Raw genomic sequence first — 22385 nt, forward strand, 5'->3', positions numbered from 1 at the left:
GGGTTAAAACACACAAACTCACACACAACCGCAAATATGAATAAATAAAGGGCTGCATAAGCACCTTTTAACATGCACAGTTGATAAATGTGTCAGTTAGGCAAAGCAAACCAATTACTGTTAGTCTGCAGTTGAAAATGTGCTGCATCATCCCAAGACAACATCCTGTTTACAATGCCTCAGCCTTATTATAAGACCGATGATAAACTCTTTCACCTGTTGTCTGAGATCTTTCTTTGGCTGTAAAGAAATAATGATAAACTGAAAAACTTCTAATTTTCCCACTTATTTTTCTGCTTCTCTTTCACTCAAATAATACTTAATCCTGTTGTTTTCCTTGCACTCATTTCACTTTTCTCTTTTTTAACTTCTATATTTTGTATAAAACCTCCTTTTGTGTCTGGGCACAACTTTCCCAATGCTTGTATGCCTGCATATGTGCTCAGTATGCTTGAATTCAGCATTAACAAATATTGGGGTGTGCGTGCGAGCGCGCATGCATGTAAGTGTGTCTATGACTGCATGAAGACAACGCTGGCTGCAGCCAATCCTAATCCCCCATTCATTTCCACAAGCAGTTGCTAAGGTTACAAATTACCTTTGGTGCTGGTAAGTGGTTTCTTTTATGACACTGGACGCCCTAATCCTTTTACTGAATACATATTTCATTTAGGATTAGCACAACAACGGATACAGTTGTTCTTAGAATATTCCAACTCCCGCGCTCTGTTTTGTTCATGCTCATCAGGCACACCGCTTGCATATCAACGCCAGACTCTCCTTTTTAATAATTAAATAAATTAATAAATCTGCTTTTTTATTTTACAACGCTCTCTGTTTTTTCCAAACTGGAGTTGAGGGAAAGCCTGAGGGAAGTGAAACTCAATCAGGCAGGTAGCGTCAGATAGGTAAAAACACAGCCACTATCTGGAAAACAATTGATTAAACCACATTATTCTTCTTTTGTTCTTTTTCGTGTTTAGAGTGTCTTTTTTACAGATGCCAACAATGGAAGTTGTTTCTTTTCTTAAATCTCTCCCAACAGTTATCTGACAGCTTTCAATGAAAATGGGAAGGAACCTTTATAATTTTCAGGAACTGAATTTCACAGGTTGACAAGGACAAAAGCTTATGGATTTGAGCTGATCAATTTGAGGTCGTCAGATGACATCAACTACATTCTCTCTGTCCCATTATAACCAATGTGGAAATAGGGTGTTAAGACCTGAAATCTACATATGTGTTGCCAACATATTATTTAAAACACATTGGGTCTTTCCAGTGTGTGAATTTGTCCGAGATTCTAACTAGCACAGCCCAAGTCAACCATCTTTCTACTGAAGTGTGAGAGGATTTTCTTAACAGCTAGAGTAAACACTACTTTTATGATTAACTTATCACAAAAGAAATCAAACTGTCTATTTGAAAGCAATGCAAAGTTTATTTCATCCACAAAGGCAATTCAACGCAGTTTACATAACTCATACAGACATCAAATAAGAAATACAGTGCAAGACATTGAAACAAAATATAAGGATATGAAATACATTTTATTTAATTAATCAAAGGATGAAAACACAAAGAAGTTCAAGATTTAGGCACAAGTTTGGGCCATGTGCTTAAGTGCTTAAGAATTAGTAAACATTCATGCTTTTTATCTGGTTTTAAAGAGTGTGCTTCAATCTTCTAACTCCTTGAAGTGTGTGCCAGTTATGTGCAGTATAAATTCTGCTTTTACATGTTTTGTTTTGTTTGTGGGAACTGTTAACACACGCCTACCTGATGACCTGAGGGACCCCAGGGTTGCATATCGTAAAAGCTATTGAAAATTGTGTTTGGTCTTTAACCACGCAGAGATTTCCAGACAAGCAGTGGTATTTCAAACTCTACATGTTCAGCTTTCTTCATCTTTGTTAGGAAGAAAAGACTGTTTAAGCTCAACATGCTGTAAATAAAAGGCGGAATATGTTTTTCTGAATCTTGCCTGGACCTGAATGCTCTGATTCTTGCTGTTTTTAAGAAAATAGTAGAGTTTGTTATTGACATGATGTGGCAATTAGAATTTGTGTCTGAGTCTATACAGCAGGAGTTCTAACTCAATTTTCAAAGAAAGAGAGTCGAGGTGAGTTCTGAGGAAAATAATGGTTGTTTTAATGTTCCTGTTCTTTCTTGTGTCTGATGCAAGTTGCTCCCTCATAGAAGAAGAGTTATACTAGAGTTGAGGAAAGATGTTTTAAGGCTGAGACAATAACTGCTGCATGGAGCCACTGACTGACAAACAAGTACTCAGATTCTTTACTTAAGTAAAAGTACCAGTAAATTAATGTAAATATAGTCCTGTATTTAATATCTCACTTAAGTAAACGTACAAAAATGTGTAAGTGTCAAAGTAAATGTAATGGCTCTGGAAAGAAATTGTAGGATAGGAAATAAGAAAAAATAAAGTTCTGCTACAAATATTTATATTCATTAAATGCTGTTTTTTTTTAAAGTTGAAAAATTTACCTATCTGGGCCTCAAACAGTTATTTAAATAATACTGTCACAAATCAGAATCACTGATTTAATGTTTAACAATGATGTAAAATCTTCATCTAAAAAGTAGCTAGTAACTCCAGCTTTCATATAACTGTATAGGATTAAAAAGTTCTCTCTGAAATTTAGTGCAGATGTAGTATTAGATAACAGAAAAAAATACTCAAGTAAAGTACAAGTACCACAAAATTGTACTAAAGTACAGTACTTGAGTAAATGTACTTATACTTTCCACCACTGCTGGGATGATACCATCTTATTGGATAGATAACTACCTGCCCACGTGGCTCAATAACGTACTGTTTTGATAATTAGCTGCTCCTAACTGGCTGGCTGCCTGAATGACTGATGGGTATATTGACTGGCTGCCTGTCTGGCTGCCAAACTGACTGACTGGCTGACTATTGAGGCTTAGTCCTGCTATGTGGTGAGATCATCATCACTGGCAAGCACAACAAAAGACTGATGGGAAGAGACTGTCAGCTTGTGTGTGCCTATGTGTGTGCGTATAAGTGTGTGATGGCTTCATTCCTGTATCAACACAGTTCTCTCTGTGGATGAGTCAGTAGGCCAGGCCTGACCACCATCCTCTCTCATCTCTCTCTATCACACACACACACACACACAAACACACCCACCCACACACACATACAGGAAATCAAAAAGCTCTCCGCATGCACACACACAAAATGTGGGCTTGTGGGGTGAAGTGGTGCTTAGAAGGAGTGAACTTGGGGTCAGGGTGGAGAGAGACAAGAGAGGGACAGATAACACTTATGTTGGAGACACTATGTTTCATTTTCGGCATCTTAAATGGCTGTTTCGGGTGGTTAATCCAGCAATTTTAAAACATGCTCTTCTAAACTATTCATAAACTACATTTTACAATCATATCATAGTTGCATATTTCCCAAAGCTAACTCGCTTTTAAGGATGAGGCATGGAATAAAGAGAGCAACAGAAAGAGAGAAGTGACAGTAAGAGTGGAGCCCTTGTTACAGGGGACACATGGGGGAAGGGATTTAGCGTAACACCGGGCTGTCCACCTGTCTGTCATATTGTGAGAAAGTAGGGTTTTCAGTGTAACACAGAGCCAAGCTGTTCTCCTCTGTGGCAGCTAAAAGTGTGTGTGTATGTGTACTCTCCTTGCTTGCTTGGTCTCAGGGGCGCCATGGTGAGGAGGAGATAGGCAGAACACCAGAATCTCTCTCTCTCTCCTGTCTCCAGTATAGATGTCTCTATACGGATACAAAGGGAAAGGGAGAGGATGAGAGACACTGAGAGAGCGATGGAAACAGAGGGAAGGCAACAACAAAACAGTCCGTCTCCATACCAATGCAAAGCCCCACTGTACCTCTGTTACTCTCTCTTTCTGTTTTTGTCTTGTTTCTGTCAGGTGAATCTCAATCAGCTGCTTTGAGGATATATGACTTCTCCATTCTTTATATTCCTTTTCCCACTTTCTCTCTCTATATACTTCTTTTTCTCTCTATCCCCCTCGTTTCTTCACCCATCAGTCTTTTGTTGTCAATCCTGTTTTCCTTCCATCCACCTTTTCTTCCCTGAGTGAGTGGTAGTTTTGCCTGGGTTGCTTCATTCATATGCTGCTGTTCTCTGAGATGCTATGAGTTTCTACATACTTAATCCCTTGGGTCATCCTCATTGTAGGAAACCAACAACATTACGTTTGTTTCGCTTTTGCAAATAAGTAGTATATAGAAACAATACTCACATGCATAATAATACTCACTTTAGATTGTAACATGTGATCAAAAAGAAAACATTTTAGTTGCATGTTTTTTTGGATGTTGTCTGCATGATATTGTGTCCTGATTGTAATGATGCCATAATGCGCTATAAAACTGCCTTATTTAAACAAAAAGAGAAACACGTTACTACAATGTTTTTCATAATATTAACAATCATCAAATGACCCCAAATAGCCTTTTCATTCAGTTGCAGTTGGTTTTTAATACTACTGAAATATGCAAAGCTGCTACATTAATTTACAATAGAGGAAGCTGACTTTAAAGGACTTTAGAAATTTGAAATATAATATGTCTAATGCTCCATGTTAGCTTTATTCATAAGGCTATGTGTTTGTCCATGTCACTTTACAGATACACAATATCCTAGTTTTTCCAAACATATATCAATTCATGAATTTCACAGTAAATGTGACAACAAATTAGTTTTAAATCAGGTTTTATTGTTTGCTTGTTTTTTAAACAAATATGTTATAGAATATGTAATTGCAGTAAAAAAGTATTTCAAGTTGGATTTTAAATATTGTTTCTTATCATCTACAGAAAAATAAATCTCTATTTAAATTTAAACCCCTACTGTATATGAATATGCAAAAACAAACTGCTACTTAAGCTTAATGTAACTAGTGCCAATTGCATACAACAGAGAGCAATAGCATTTACAATAGAAAATGTGTTTTTTTAACATATAAAACTCCCAGCCTTTGATTATTAGTATTTCATTTGGTTTCTTAAAGGAGTAATCTACATCACATGATAGAGATAAAATTTCCATAATGCAGTCATTCTCATTACATTAAAGCAAAACCCAGTAAAATGTTTCAAGGCCTGAACAATGATGCAGTGGCAATTAAATGGTGGATAACCCAACTGACCTGCAGGCAGTTAAGATAATAATAATATATACTAAAAAAAAGAAAAGAACATCTCTGTCCCTTTCCTTTCAATAACTTACATCACTGCAATGTTGCTTAAGTAGTGCAGTTTATGTGGATTCATCAAAGCCATGATGCAAAGGGGCATAAGTTACTTTTTGTTAATCATTGGGAAGTTCATTGACTTCTTTCTGATAATAAATAATTTATGGCAAAGAATACAAATGAAAATTAAATTATAGTGCTCAAATAGCTTCTCTTGATAGTTTATGAATATTAATCTGTTAATAATAATCTGTTGTTTTTCAGGTTTTGCTTTGCTGTAAAATTTGTAACATAAAAAACCTTTTTTTTTAAATCTGGGTGAACTGCAACAGCCTTGAACAGCCTACACGTGAGGATATAAATAGACACCAGACTTACAAACACAAAAGATTTCTCAGGGAGCTGAGGAGTGATGCAAAGTGCTAAACTCACCAGCACTCAGTGACGTGGTGATATTGGTCGCTTTCCTGCCAGGGGAAGATTTAATAAACGCAGAAAAACAAACACGGTCTGTGCAGTGGCGGGGTTGTTGCGGGGTGAGGACGGTGGCACACTGGACACATCCTCCTGTAGGAAGGAAGCGGAGTTGTGGAAAAAAAGCAAACAGGAGCCATGCACGGGTCTCTTTAACCCCGCCGTGAACCCGCGACCTTACCTTCCGACTACTTCCCATTACCTCTGCACGACATTTAGCCCACGTACCGCAGAGCGCACACGCACACGCAGCATTGTGTGGGCCTGTGTGGAAGGGGCGGAGGGGAGCAGCGAGGGCGGCGGCGTGCTGTTCATGGAGGGGTCAAAAGAATGAAAACCACCGTGTTCACAGGGCAATTACAAAAAGGCATGGACGCTGGATGGTCTGTGCAGCCACAGTCAACTGGGAGAGAAAATATTATGTTGCAGCAGAGGGGCTACACAGATCTTTGAGCTTGTAAAAACAGCCAGGAAAAGTTACATTTCTTCTCTCTCATGGCAGGCTATCTCTTTTGATGGGAGAATGACAAGGGTTCACAGCTAATTCAAGTCACACATGAACAGATAAAATGATATAAAATATGATCCGTAAAAGTTATTTTTCTGGGTTAGGCCTTTGTGTTTACTAATTCTATATTTTAGGATAATACAACACAAATGGCCCATCACAGAAATGTCAAAAGAGTAGCTTTATATATTAAAACAAAACTCCCTTATGCTGCATGATAAGTATCCTCTAATGCCACTATAACAACGTATCATAAGTATACATATAAGACTGAATAAGACATAGGAATTGAACTAAACTTAGTAAAACAAATTTAAATGCAGACGCCTTCAATGGCTCAGTAGCAGTCTATATTGCCAAACCATTTTATCACTATCTTTTGAAATGTGTTATTAGCTGTAAAGACTAATTGTATCAACTGAATCGATACCCTCGAGAAAAAATCACTGTTATATTCGTCTTTTTGCCTATCGTACCTGTGTGTAGTGCCCAACAGCCTCCCTGCTTCCTAGAACTCGGTTACAGTGGAATTGTATAATGCTTTTAGATCTTTTTTCCTCTGGAGTGGCTAAGCTGTCTCTTAAATGTTAAAAGATAATAGGTTAACTGAGTGGAAAGGTCGCGGCTGCTTAAAAAGAGAAATGAAGCGGCCACAGGAGACACGAGTGAGGGCAGATCCACAACTACAGCTGCCACACATGAATGTTTGATAAGCGGGGTGGATAATGGCCCCTTAAATCAGTCAAACATAAACATCTTGATCGCGCTCTGACATCTGCCATCCAAAGCTAATAAATAGGACCTGAATAATGAATGAGCATTTACAATAAGAAAGCTGAAATATCTCAATGTGTCACAGAGCAGGACAGATATAGGTCAAGTCTATAGTGTGTACAGATTGCTTTATTAGTAGGCTACTTTTAAAATATTACAATGTACTTTCGCTGGGTGGTCTGAGCATCACATTGGGTCTTTTTTGTATTTGCGTGTGTTGGCTGGACATGGCAGGTTACATGCAGGCTTCAGTGGTTTCAGCTTCAGTTTGTGTATGAGCCCCATGCGTACGAAAACATTATGGTTTCGATAGCAGGGAGTGGGTGTGCGTAGTGAGCGTATCTAACTTGATACAAACTACTGATACTGTAAGCCAATCAGCACTGCATTGAGGCAAAATAGGCTACTCAGACACAAGCAAGGTAATAAGAATTTATTAAGCTGCAGAATATTTTGAATTGAAATACGCATTTATAAGTCTCGGGCGACAAAGACACACAAAAATGTAAAAATCCTCATTTATGACCATAATTTTTTTCTCTTTTTAGACTATGACGTGGATCAAATTTAAATGACAGCTTTAGTGGGAGTGATGCTTATCATAAACACAAGAGAAATACTTTAGGGTACACTCTTTAAGACTTCAATTATTTCCACATATTGATTTAACAAGAATATGTTATAATTTTAAATTGAGCTTTATTAATAAGAATAATGAATTAATAGCCTAAAGGAAGAAAAAGATGTTTTGTTGTAATTATTATATAATAATTTATTTTTTATATAAAATCACACCGCACCACAAACTGCTGCCTGTACCAAGCATAATTTCTATGTAGCACTTTATTTTGTGCTGACCTGCTGCATGGGTCAAACTGCTTTTGACCTGTTGCATCTTCCCTTTCACCTGTACAGCAGCTCAGTTCACCGTCAGACCCCACCCTCCCTGCTCTTCTAGCTTCTAGTCCTCCACTATTGATCTGGTGAACCAAACGGAGATGCCTGACGGAAATCAGATTGGACGGACGCGGCTCACCCGTGAATAACTTGCTCCTCGGCCGCAGCATCCCTCCGTTATTATCCTGTAAGCTAATATTCAGTCATACGGTCAGTTCCGGTCCTCACCTCTGATTGGCTGCTGAGTCAAAGCCGCTGTGACATTTTTTAGAAAAGCACACCAGAGATTGCATGAACAGAAGTGCGCCATGAACCATCGTAACACTGGCACCATTCTGATGCCTGTCAACCACTGTTAAGAAAACAGTTAGCCTAGGCCTAGTCATATAGGCTTAGCCAAAACAGTGATGTTTCTTTTGATAGCCTATTTTGATAGAGTGTTTTGCCATTTTATGAAAGCAATAGGCTAATCCACTTTAGCACTTTAGACATAAACAGTCAATCGCCCTTCTAAACCTATAGGGTACAACTTAATGCAGTTAATAGGCCTACAATAATTTCCACTCCAGTTATAAACAACACCACTGACTTTAGCTATTAACTATCAGTAGCACGTTCCTTGGTGGTTAAATTAACTGATTACATAAACCTAACATATGTAGGCTATGTATCTAAATGTCTTCTACAGGATTTAGGATTTTCTCAGTAGAAATTAGATGTCTGTAGGCTAGGCTACATAAAAATAAGGTTACCTGCATCTCTGCACATTGGAAATAACATCAAGTTTAAGACTGATGTTCTGGGACCTTTTGCGGTTTAGGCTTCTAGTGGTCATTTAATAAATTAACTTTCACAGATACCCGGGAGTGTCAAGAGAACAGTGCTTTTGTAGCCCATTAAAGTGGATATGTAATTATAACATCACTTGAAGTGGTGGCCAGGTGGCAGAGTAAGTTACCCTTTAATTAATTTGACACAATCTCTTCAATGTCCAGCAAAGTAGCCTAAATAGTTTTAATGAAAGAAAGCAATTGACAGTAAGTGTAAACGTGTATAACACGTCTATCAAAAAACAAAAACAAAGAGCCTCTTCCAACAGTTCTAAAGTACATGATAAATCTATATTACCGCTGCTGTGTGCAAACTGTCCAACCAGCCTCTGTTTGCAACAATTCTTCCACTTTTTCTGATATGCTGCCTTCCTGCCTGCTCAGGCCCTCTGTGAAAGAATTGTTCTCCTGAACAATGATCACAGCCGAGCAAACCAACAATCCCATGTACACTGAGCGGATATGACACGGCCCACCTCTTTTACACTTCTTGCCTGTCTCAAACTTGACTTGGGGGTAAACGGGCAATCGAGTGGAGTAATGTCAAAAGCTGCAGTCAAGGAGGAGAGAAAGAGAGAGCCGAGAGTAAGACTATGACGTGGCTTCGTTCATTGCGTGCCATGCAAACACCTTAACAAACAAAACGTGAGACAATGACAGGATCGTGGGTGACACAGTGACTGTAACCTTCACACAGACACACAAACGCAGACACACACGACAGAGAGAGAGAGAGAGAGAGAGAGAGAGAGAGAGAGAGAGAGAGAGAGAGAGAGAGACTTGATATAGATCTATAGATCACTCACATTAGTCGATTACAAAATAAAGCTTTAATGAAAGCATTTACCCCCTGAGAGAGATAGAAGTTGTGTGTGTTGTGAGGGGGGTTGATCGTGACAAGCAGGTGTGGGCTAAACACTTTTTGGTTACAGCAACTAGGTGTTTAATAGTATTATCCAAAAGGTATTCCCTTATTTTTATATTATATTATTATATTATTGGAACGTTATGGTTGATGCATTAACATGTAGGCTTCTTTATGTTTTGTTGGTTGTAAAGTTTAATCTATGAAAGTGCTTTATATTTTATTTCTTAAACCATGGCTTTACTAAAAAACCTGCACCTGCAAAGTAACTAGTCGCTGACATGTAGTGGAGTAAAAAGTATATTTCCCTCTGAAATCTAGTGGAGATCAAGTATAAAGTAGCATAAAATAGAAATAGGCCTACTCAAGTGAAGTACACCCTCAGAAATGTACTTACTTGAGAACTTACTTTCAACTACTGACATGGCAAGGAGTCCCCATAAAAGTCTATAGCAGCATACTTTAGGACATTTTATCTCATCTATCTTTATGATATTTAAATATATTTAACCTACTGGAAGAAGTATTCAGACACTTTACTTAATAAAAGCAGCTATGCCACAATATAAATGTATTTAAATTATCAAATGTTTTCAGTAACATTTCCAGTATGTTTACTTATATATAAAATATTACTGAAATGTTAACTGTGCTTCTTGCATGTTAATGCAAGAATCACATTTTTAATCTTGTAGTAGGTCAAGGTGAAGCTAATATTGCAACTTTATCTGCTTTTGAAGGGTTTAACCTGTAATATTGAATACTAATTCTAAGATGATCATATGTTAGTAAAGATGAGTTAGTAAGATGATCTGTTAGTAAAATATGAAACTGTAACAATAGCTGTCAAATAAATATAGTGAAGTAAAAACTACACTATTTTCCTCTGAAATATAATGGGAATAAAGTATAAAGTAGCATATCGAAATACTCAAGTATTGTGTGTTTTCTACTACTGGCACTGTAAGCCTACCTCCAGAAAAATTTACTTAAAGTATCAAATGTAGAAGTACTAATTATGCAGAATGCAATGCAATTTCAGCATTTTATTATAAAGAAAATATTATTGAACATTAAAGGTGATGCATTATTAACATGTAAGGAGCATTTTAATGTAGCTGGTCAAGGTGATGACCTATAATATTTGTAAGATATTCAGATGTCTGTGTGTAACCTAAAATATGTAAAGTAAAAACTTTAGCTGTCAAATAAATGTAGTGGAGTAAAAAGGTCGAGTATCTCAATTTTTAAGTACAGTAGCCTACTTGAATATGTACTGCTTATGTACTTTCATTCACACAAAGCCTTATGATCTCCTCTGCCATATCACTCACTTACAAATAAGAGGCTATTCCACTACTGAAATGTTAAAATGGAAAAGGTCAGCTGTGGAGCATGTGGCCAGCCCAGCAGCATCTGAACCCGGATTAAAAGGGACTGCGTGGCCAAAGAGTTGAGCGACCTCAGCTGTATGCACGCTGTCTGTGGTATCCACATCTCCCACATTAAGCTTTGAGAGCGATATGTCAGCCAGAGTAATTACGGCTTGTCAGCTCCTGTGACACCGGGCTTAAGGGCCATCTCCACAGCTCCTATCTGCATCTAAGAGCCGGGGCGCTTAATCAGCCTTGACAGTCAAGTCCAAAACAGTCATATTTTCCTGGAGAAATTCTATCAGCATTTGTGCTGATGTAACTCTGGCCATCGTGTTAGCTCCCTGGAGTCCCGAGTGCACTTTTAAGGCCCACACATGCAGCTGAATGGCTGATACACAATGATTTATCTGAAAGAAACTGGAGGATGGTCTTGTTTTACTCCTCAAAAAAAGTCATTGGGGAGTGGAAGGTGAGCGTCATATGTAAAGCTTGGGGCAGTGCATCTGATATGCACCCATTATATTTATTTCTCCCCCTCTGCCTCCAAATTAACCCATCTACCTGGAAGAGTGAACACACGGCCTCCTCCAGCGCCGCCGCTACGTGTCATTGCTGTAGCTCTTTAAGGGGTGGGGGGTGGGGGGGTCGGTTAAACTGAAAGAAGAGACGACGTGAGGAAATTCGCGTTTGATATGGGGTTACCTGCATGAAGAAAGAGGCTGTCTGGGGGAACTCAAAATATTTTTCTGTCACTATCACCAGGTGACAAGGTACCAACAACCATGAATACTGTAGGGCATATAGTCAGTGTGTCCCATGCCCGGCGTATGCAATCCCATCATTGCAGCTTGTTGGTATATTTGTGGCCACTTTGTCACCTGCTGGTGGATGTACAACGGTTTGCAAGTATAGCACTCTTAGTAGTGCTAAAAGGTCCTGCCAGTGCAAGACAAATTATAGGGGCTACCAAATAAAATAATAGGGATAACGTTTATTTTCCCAAATCACAACTTAAGAAGAGGAAAAGCGTGGCCTATATTCTGTCAGATATTGTGTCGCTTTTATTTTTAAGTCAAATTATAACTAAAAATATTTAAATGACCCCATGAAGGCAGAGAAAAAGTGGAATTCAGAAGGGCTATTATAAGGTGCATGCGGTGCATCCGCTCACTTATAACTGGACTAAGTTCAAATAAAATAATGACTCTAAGTTGGATTTTAGTTTTGAATCCCTCCCAAAATTTTGTGGAAGCCACCTGTTTCGGGAATGTTGACTGGCGGTGAGGGAGAGACTAGACGAGTCTAATTGATTTTTAAGTGGTGTCTCTGTGGGCTACAAGAGTAAGAGGGGAGTCCACTTCAGGGATCCGCCAAACTCCTCCAGTTTGTACCTGAATTGAAGGGCAGTGATGTGTTGCTGATGCGGCTCAACAAGCCACACTGGGGGCCAGATCAGGGGTGGACGGAGGGACCGGAGCCCGAGCTGAGCTGGGTGCTCTATTGGGGTGGGTGTTCGAGTACTGCTTGTTCTCCTCTGTCTTGTCTTTGATCACACTTTTAGAGATGATTAAACACCAATCTTCTGTGGCTACACTTAGTTCATTTACAGCGCACCATAATGTGTTATTATGCCATAGTTAAAGTAAAGTGATGCCTTAGTTGCCAACGTCACATTCTTATTATAAGATAGGCTATGCACCACCCACCTTCATTTGACACACACTGACACACACACACACAGGCATGCATGCATGCATCATGGAGCCCGGACCTGTAGAGAAAAAGTAACTGAGTGAGCGGAAGAGAAGGGGGAGATGGAGGCCGGTTTGCAGCTCCACTCTTCCAGGATCTCATACACAACATCCGGGAGCACGGCTCCATTGAGTACGAGGAGGCTTTTGCATGGAGGTTCATTAGAAGTAACGAGTTGACACAAGGTAAATCTTAATGTTGAGGCGCCTTTCTCTACCGGCCCGGGGAGGAGCCCTCATTAACTGTCGCTAACAACCCGTGTAAATACACTGATTGGACAGCTCCGATACAAGCTCCCAGCCCTGCCAGGAAGTCCCCCTAATGAGACCACACAATAAAAACAATAAAAGAAAGGAGAGAGAGGGAAAGCGAGAGAGAGAGGGAGAGAGGTGTTAAAAACTTTTGTAAAAGCTTTGTTATTAAAGTTGGCGCCACATTTACAGATCATTATGACAACACTTTCACACAAAAAATGTGCGTTTATTCAATCGTCCCGTTTTTCTATTTCTTTCATTTCAAATGAAGGCACTGTTGTGTTAAGTGTGTGCTTCTATTAACGTCCACGGAGGGATGACTTATGATTGCAGTAAGTGATCACAACTACTAAGTTGGCATCTGTTAACAATTGTATGGTAAAGTTACGATTTAATTGTTTTGGCGCTTGAGATCACTCTTGAGGTCATATAAATCATATGCAAAATGACATGCGTGATTATAGCATATAAAGATTTTAAAAGGGAAAATAAAATATTTGCCATAGCAGCAGAACACGTTTTATCTGAGAGCAGGAAAGAGTGCACTGCAAAAAATGTCTAAGCATTTCAATCTTAATTTAATCGACTTTTTCCAAACGCGGTGAAATTCTGGCAGTGACGATAAGATGAGTCTACAAATTTTATGCATTGCAGGAATTTTGCAGAAACAAGCGTTATCATCTTAAAGCAATACAGTATATGTCTAATATTTAATAATAATATCTAATAACAATTAACACAATTGCACTAATTTACAAAAGTTGTAGGCTAATGGAAACAGATAAAATGACCACAGCCCGTTGTCAGGGGCTCTCACACCTCTTCAGTAAGAAACATATATTTTCAGAACTCAGTGCTACATTAAATTACTTGTTTAGATTGATACTTTTTACAGTGTAGAGTCTCCGTAAGCTGGCATGGCCAGCATGGGACGGAGGGGATTGTGCGCCCCGTCCCGACAGAATCACTCATCTGCTCTGCACAGATCTCCCCGGTGCTCGGTGAATAAAAATGGTAAATACACCAAATTAAAAACGGAGTTGTAAAAGAAGACATCTGAAGAGAGTATCGTCGTTAAAACTAAAAAGGCCTGATGAGCTCGACAGTATAATTTCATAAATATGTTTTATGAGTTAAGAGAAAAATATAAGTTGTGGCTTACCGAACATTATTGCCAACATCGTAGACTTAAACGGGTCTGCTTAGACACAACTTACAGGAGCAGCGGTTGGATTTCCATCCTGATCTCGGACAAATTGACCTGTGAAATAGCAGTGAACCAGTGTCACGTCCAGTCCCGAGATCGAATGGTGACAAAGCTCTGCAGGGGACGAAGGAGAGCAAGGAGAAAAACAAGAGCGAAAGGAAGAAAAGGTAATTCCTGTTATGTTTGGTGAAAAAACAACAGCGTTGAATTTCCACATCATTAATATAAAATGTCATTAATTTTTTGACATGTGAACGGCAATTAAAAGTTCCCATACATTCAGAAATAAATGCATGCGTTCACCTGCTAATGCATATAAATAAGCAACTTATTTCAAAGAAATGGCAAAAATGAGAAACCTTTTTTTTTTGGTACGTACCAGTCATTGCTCCACGGTCTCGTCCTGTGTATTGTTGAGATGAATCCAGGATGGAGAAGCAGACACATGAGTCTCTCCTGTGTTTGCCAGGGAGGGGTGTGCTGCTTTTTCTGGCCAGCCTCTGCCAAACCGGGGTCAACGAGGGAGCAAAAAAATAAAACTAGACCCTTTCTTTCGTGCCTTCTTTCTCTTTCCCTCTTACCTTTTACAGTCAACACCTTTTTCTTTCTTTCTCTCAACCGGTCCCCTTCTCTCTCTCTCACTCCCGTACATGACGTAACACCAGCTTTGTTTATTTGCTGCTCTTATTGGAACAGACTGATAATGAAAATAACTAATTGGCAATTAACCAGCATGGTAACTAACATTTTAGATTCGTTGCCTGCTGCGAGTACTGTTGAGCCAAAGAATATTGGCAAAAACTAGATTTATATATATAAAAGATTTCTAAACAAAGTTTGTCAAAGTGCTTTGCAATTAATCAACAGAAAAAAGGGTCACACGGGGGGAGGGAGTTGTCGGTGCAAAGTAGAGGACAGGCGTCTCCGTCTGCTTGACCAACATATTATCGGTGTTTTAGCTTGCAAAATGCTGTTGTTGTGTTGTCCTGTCTGGAGGTTTAGGCAGTAAGTAAACGGAGAAGACGCTAAATGCTCGATGTGCATTCAGAGCTCTCGTCCCCCGCTGCTCAGAACATTCAGCAAGACCTCGGATAAACACACAATTAGGGCAGGTGAATAAACTTGTTTGGGGGGTGTTAATTACATGCTTAACGTAAACAAAAGCCATGTAAAAGAATGTGAATTACCAGTGGCTTTTCCCTCTCAATCCCCATTCAGGTTTTACATTTCACCTCTAGTTTCTTCTAGGAGTGATTTCCGAATTGCCTGCGAGGGCTACTCCCAAACAAGGCTCCTCCAGAACATAATGCTAGATAATACCTGCAGCCTTTGCTTGAATAGTGATCACCTAAATTGGTGCACCAGGAACTCAGGCAGGTATAGGAGGCTTTGCATATTCGGAGTAGTGCTGCTAAGCCTGCACTCTCAACTTAATTTTCGAGGGGGGTGGATAGGAGGTTAGTTTTAACACCAGCACGAAAATACCAGCCTTTACTTCCAGTCCACGGAGCTTTCCAACGGGACCGATTCAAGTGCCACTTGGAATTAGTTCACCTGGGGTTCGTATAGCGTGGGCAGGTTTGATCCCATATATTACCCTAGCCCCTCCCGTACAAGCGCAAACCCCCGAAAGACATGCACAAACCAACGTCTGACCCTGCAACAAGATCATCACAACCCATGCTCTGTATCATGTACACCTACAGACACTTGAACAACACGTGTGCACGTACATACATGCATGATTTAAAGTACCTCCTTTTGCTCAGAAAACCTATGCGTAAAAGTGCGCAGACGTGCGTAATTGCTCGCTTGCACCCGCAGTTATTAAAATATGTCAGTTCAGGTGGACATAAACAGGTAGCATTGACTATACATGCATGTCTACTCACTGCCCCTCTGAGCTTGAAGTCGGTGGTCTATCTGGCCAGCCCCGGAGAATGTGCAAATCTGAGAGAGGGAAGGAAAAGTTTTGAATTCCTGAATGATTTTGTAGAAAGGCGGCTTAGGATCATTATGTCAGCTTTATTGAGGGCGGATTAAGCGGAGTCTAGATGCTACGCCTTGTACACGGCCCTTTCACAATGTGAGCACTGTTCCTGTTAGAGTGAACTCACACTATTTTAACACCCTATAAGCCCTGTCTAAATATGAAGCCGTTTTAGCCATAAACATGAAAATCACACCGCCGTGGCCACTGCTATAAGCCGAATCCTGTGACTGGATGTGGACATTGATCTCGTCCTTAGCACTAGATCAAATACATGAAAACTGCTTTTATGTCCACAAGAAGCTTTCATGTTGCCATTTGATTGTAATTCCCATACTAATGGTATTAATTAGGGCTTGGCTATCACAAAAAACAATGAAAAACTGGTGGCATTAAAAGGGACATGCCATCGGCAAATTAGTTTTCTAACTGAAACGCCATGGCATTTGTTTAATCAACACAACACTGCGCATCGATATTCATTTGGAACAATAAATGTTGTTTGTTGGAGAGGAGGCAGCGGGCAGGGGGCCAGGACTGCACCCAGCGTCCCGGAGGCAAGGCCGGGGACAGCAGGAGGGGCAGCGGCATCACACAGCAGCCTGCACCCGGACCAGCACCCACTACAGAGTGACAACACACACCAGCGAGTCCGACTAAAGTCACGCTCAGACCCTGCCATAAAAGTGCAAACATTGTTAAAATCATCGGCGGATCCAGGGCAAAAGCCAAAAGATTATAGGATTGTGTCATAATTTGATCTTTTATACCACAAGAAAATGGAAAGTGATAACATATATGAAAAGGAGAAACGTAGAAGACCCTAACGCTTCCCTTTCCCTAGCACAAAAAACTGAATGGACTGATAAAAAAATATTTTAAAAAGTAGCTAACAGGAAAAAAACTGTACGAAAATAATGTGCAAATTGACTCGCTTCTATTCAAAACGTGTATTCCGGAGTTGCAGTCATTGGTTGTCCATTTGTCACCCTTTTAAAGCTCCCTCTGCCTCCCTCCCTCCCTCCCCTCCCGTCTCTGCTAAGCATCTCCAGTCTACATATCTTCTTTAGCTTTAACGAGCCTCGTTAAGATCGCAATAATATTCCACCCTCTAATTGCTCATTCCATTCAGCAGATAGGCGAGCATTGGCTTGTGCCTGATGCGCGCGGTGCGGTGGGAGGGTTGCTGTGGAGATCGGAGACTCTGATAACCCCCTATGCGTGCTGCACAAGTGGTGAAAGCCTCGCGCTACGTACTGGCTAATGATTGGCACGCTTGACAGTGATTGGCAGGGCTGCCATGACAACGCTACAACGACACCAAGAAGACCAATAGAAAAGGGAAACAAAATGTTTCAATGCTACACTCAACGGCGGATTTAGGGGGGAGATATTATGAGGCTGGTGTCATTAGGCGATAGCCATTGAATCATTCAATCTTTTTTACTTGCCGGGTTTTTTCGGTTTTTCCTTTTTCTCGATAATTTTCTTTCTCTCTCAGGTCATTTCCATGGTTTTCAGATCCCCTTTAGAGCTTTATCCCTCCCATTTCTTCCTGCCAAACTTCGCTGATCGCCCTCTGCTCCTGGCGAACAGCGCTCCCACCACCAGGTCTCCAGAAGACTTGTCCATGTTTCAGCTACCAACCCTCAACTTTTCCCCGGAGCAGGTGGCGAGCGTCTGCGAGACGCTGGAGGAGACCGGGGACATCGAACGGCTGGGCCGCTTCCTCTGGTCCTTGCCTGTGGCTCCGGGAGCGTGCGAGGCGATCAACAAGCACGAGTCCATCCTGCGCGCCCGGGCCGTGGTGGCGTTCCACACGGGAAATTTCAGAGACCTCTACCACATCCTGGAGAACCACAAGTTCACCAAGGACTCGCACGGCAAACTGCAGGCCATGTGGCTGGAAGCACACTACCAGGAGGCCGAGAAGCTCCGCGGTCGTCCCCTCGGACCGGTCGATAAGTACCGGGTGCGGAAGAAGTTTCCGCTGCCTCGGACCATCTGGGACGGTGAGCAGAAGACGCACTGTTTCAAAGAGCGGACACGGAGCCTGCTGAGGGAGTGGTACCTTCAGGACCCATACCCAAATCCCAGCAAGAAAAGGGAACTGGCTCAAGCCACTGGACTCACTCCTACACAGGTCGGAAACTGGTTTAAAAACCGGAGGCAACGAGACAGAGCCGCGGCGGCCAAAAACAGGTTGGTGATTTTTATCCTTAGTGTCAGAACACATGAATGCACAACAGTTTGTCTAAAATGTGTAAATTCAAAAGAAAAAGAGGAGTTTTCATTAAACATGTAGTTGTGTTTACGCACAGAGGCTGTCTAGGAAAAAGACGAGTCTGTCTGGCAGGGGGAGGGAGCAGGCTGCGGCGACATTTTTGTTATGAAGTGAAAGCCAAAACATCGAAAAGACAATTTATGTTGTTGTAAATGTCCAAAACTGTCTATTCAAAATACAAGATGTTTTTATTTTCATTTAGAAGAGTTTCTAAATACATTTTCGGCAGATTTGTAATTTATGGTTGAATGTATTTTTAATAGAATTGTCAACAACACTACTAATGTTAAAAATTAAGTCTGTGGTTTAAATTACAGAATAATAATAACAATTAAATCACAAAGTAGATTGATTTTTAACCGAAGAGGCGATTATTGCGCAGTGTTCTTTTTAAAACAGCTTGTTTATCTTTTCCGTAAAAGTGAAAGTATTGTAATAAATTGTACAGAGTGCTGCAATTGTATACAGACAATAAACATTACTAGACTTCACGTATTTGTGTAAGTGTAGCAAAAATTTCTGTGATAATAGTGTAAACATCCATGAAAATTATTTTTAGTATAGCCTACTATTTTTCAGTAAAAGGCATAAACAGGACAGCTAAGTATGCTATTAATATCTACGGTATTTGGCAAACAGTTACATCATTTTAATTATTTCTTTTAAATACATTTGAAACTGCCATGTTGTGCAAATATTTTGAAATATTATTGTGTTTGTTACCAAAGCAATGTAATGATTTATTTAAGCTGCACAGCATCTAGTAGCTACATTTATTATGTAGGCCACTACAAAACATTTATTATTTTAACATCACATGTTACTTAGCATTGTTGAAAACGATTATCTCAAAGGATAATAGAAATATTATTTATATTACATGGCTAAAATGAGCATGCGTATTAAAAAGCGTTTGAAGACATAGGCTGTATTCATAACATTAAGTGTGGTATCATTCCATTGAAATGCTGTAATTGATTAGAAAATACCTTGGAGAGTACTAAGCCATATGAACACTATTCTAATCTTTTTGCTAAATGAATAGATATATTTCCAGCCTGACATTATCCCGCCGTGATGGAGTTATTATCATGAGTGGATTGAAGATAAACATTTAGGATGATTGGAGTAACCTGGATCTCGACGTCACTTATTCATACACTTCCACTTCCATCAGATTGAAATACATCTGTGTCAAAGCCTCGTGACATTTTGCACTTGGACAAAGGCTTATATTTTATTTAATAAATAACAATAGTTTGGCTATGAAACTGCAGCGTCGTGGGGTTATATAAGAAAAATAAAACTGTGCAGCAATGAAGAAAAATAACAAGCATTGGGCAAATGCACATAGTAACCAGAATAAAAACAAAATAGATCCAGGCTGTTGTTGTAAAGAATGCCTTCAAACTGCTTTAGTAAAAGACACCAAGTTGGATTTAAAGCTTATTTTTCTGTAGTGGCACGTCATTTTAATCCCACATTGCTGACTTGCGCGATGATCATGCCTACTTTTATAGAAGAAAAACAAAACAAAAAACCCATTAAATTTCTTCCAACATTTGGTATTCTAAATAGTGCTGTGTTTTGTCCCCTGAAAGCTGGCTATTTGATAAAAGCATGCATGCATGGCTGGGGCCGGCAGGGGGAAAGAAAGGCGAGTTTGGACCCCTATTTTGCAGGAGGAGGAGGGGAAGGGGGACATTCTCAGGTCTAATTGCCATTTCTCTCATTTTTTCCTTCTTATTCCCCCTCCCCTACACGCTTCTTTTCTTCTCCAGGCTCCAGCACCAAGCAATAGGACCGAGCGGCATGAGGTCCCTCTCGGAGGCCGGTCTCACCCCTCACAGCTCGGCAGAGTCGCCTTCAACTGCGGCCAGTCCCACCACCAGCGTTTCCAGTATGACAGAGAGAGTTGATACTGGGACGTCCATCCTGTCTGTCACATCCAGTGACTCGGAGTGCGATGTATGATACGGAGGGGAAAAAACACAAAAAGAGAAATATTTACAGGGAAAATGGACCTGAGAGGAAGAAAAAAAAAGACTTATGAAATATCGCGGATGAAAAAAGGACCGATTGATATAAATATTAAAATAAAAAGAGATAAAAGCACGTCGTTTTTTTTTTTTTTATCAAAAAGCGCTTTCAAAGGACCCACGTCTCCCCCTCCTCTTCATATCCCCACACCACCACCACCACTACTACTAGACTACTTGCATGATGTATTTTTATTTTTTTATTTTGTAATCAGGGAAAATAACCTGAATGCAAGATTATCCATCAGGAACATCGATCAGAGGGAATAAAAACAGATCGTCTTGGTGTCTTCGTCGCTTTTTTGTGTCATCTCCATCTTTAGTCCAAGTGATGATGATGATGATGATGATGGTGGTGACGGTGAAGCAGCCGCCATGCAGACAAGATGCAATTCTGTTTTTACTTTGTGTTCATCAGACAATCATTTTAAGTCGTAAGCACCTTTTTAAATACACTTCTGTCACTGCCTGTGTGGGGTACATGGTCAAAAAATGTTGAACGGAATCGTTTATGACTGTATCAGATTTTTATTTTTATTTTCAAAATTTTATATTGAATTATGTATATCTCAAATAATGCGATCATTCTCCCGGTCTGTAATATACGTGTAGAAATATGCTTGTACATAATTATTGCTCTCCCCCGTCTCATCCTCTTTTCTATCCCTTCCTCACTTTTCTTGACTTGGTGTTCCTACATAAAATATTTGTCAAAACTTACAACTGAAGTGCTCTAGGCGTTTTGTTGTTTTGAGTTTTTTTTTGTTTTGTTTTGGGGGGGAGGGGGGTGACAAAGACACATGTTACCTGTCACATTTATACAAAAAAAAAAAAAAATGAAAAGTGGAATAGCTTGTTATTACTACATTTATTCAAGTCTACAGGCTGCCCCCCTCCTCTCCTCTCTACCGCCCCAGGGTCGCTCAAAGCGCTTATTTACATTAGCCTATTCAATGTTTCTTTCTTGTGGTTATTATGTTAATGTACCATACATTTCTAAATCAAATACAGTATTCAATTTGCTATACCTCTTTGCACGATGTCTGTCTCCCCACCCGATTACGGATAAGGACACTGATAAGTGGCTAAACACATGTGCATATTGGGTCATTATTGGATTGTGGAGGCATTAATGCTTAGCATGGCTTATGCGTGCCCAGACCAGGTCATGCAGTCAGCGGGGCTGAACTCACCCTAAAATGTGTTTGGTTTATTTCGAGAACAGAGTTGAGTTGTTTTAAAGACTATTTATTTTACTGGTTGGAGTTGTTTGGTCTTTTACGCTGACTAAACACAAGCCAATGTTTTATTTTATTTTCCAGAAAAAGTCATACTTTACCCCTTGTTGAATTTATCATTACACCCCTGGTTTAAACCCATGGGATAGGTAAAATCGCCCTATATGACTGCCTCTGTATACTACACAAATTCTGGCAAACGTCAACGTCATACAGCACTTAAAAAATGTGAGTGCTATTTCCCCTTTTGTTTACCGTTGCTAGTGAATACAGAAATTAAGTAAACGCGCCATTAAATGGGCTAATCACGATGGGACTCCTCCCCTGTCCCAATCTCCCATTGTGGCCCGCTGAAAAGAGCTTTTCTTCATCGGACGAGAACCATTTCCCCCCTCCAAAAAAAGGCTTTCTCTCCTGCAGTCCCTTTCCATCTAAATCCCTAACCAATTATGCTGCAGACGAGGGCACATTGGCTATAGGACACTGTTGCAGGAACTATAGTTTTGGTGGAAACACTTGCGCAAAGATTTCTGCCTCCAAGAAGCAGTATTATTACTGCAGGCAACTCTGTAGTACGCGTCGAGTCTCTGTGAGTGTTGCAGTCATGTCTTTAGCAAAAGAAAGTAGGACAGAGGCTGCTGTTTGGCTCAGGGAGACCACAGGACTTACAAAGTAGA

The 22385-nt window shown here is 40.1% G+C and overlaps 1 protein-coding gene across 1 annotated transcript; it reads left to right on the forward strand.

Annotated features, from left to right (window-relative positions):
* The first annotated feature begins 17502 nt into the window (after window positions 1–17502).
* On the forward strand, window positions 17503–21190 carry six3a (SIX homeobox 3a). Its single transcript, XM_038736800.1, has 2 exons — window positions 17503–18349; window positions 20213–21190. The coding sequence occupies exons 1-2, from the start codon at window positions 17658–17660 to the stop codon at window positions 20403–20405; spliced, it is 885 nt and encodes a 294-aa protein (XP_038592728.1). The 5' UTR covers window positions 17503–17657; the 3' UTR covers window positions 20406–21190.
* Window positions 21191–22385: the final 1195 nt, after the last annotated feature.

Source organism: Micropterus salmoides, unplaced genomic scaffold, assembly GCF_014851395.1.
Source record: "Micropterus salmoides isolate LMB-PRFRI ecotype aquatic unplaced genomic scaffold, ASM1485139v1 Ms_hic_scaffold_22, whole genome shotgun sequence".
Taxonomy (NCBI): domain Eukaryota; kingdom Metazoa; phylum Chordata; class Actinopteri; order Centrarchiformes; family Centrarchidae; genus Micropterus; species Micropterus salmoides.

Excerpts from the sequence above, each read along its gene's own strand:
- six3a (XM_038736800.1), top strand. The coding sequence starts at position 17,658 with ATGGTTTTCAGATCCCCTTTAGAGCTTTATCCCTCCCATTTCTTCCTG. Across the intron at positions 18,350-20,212 it reads GCCGCGGCGGCCAAAAACAG|GCTCCAGCACCAAGCAATAG; the intron begins GTTGGTGATTTT and ends TTTCTTCTCCAG.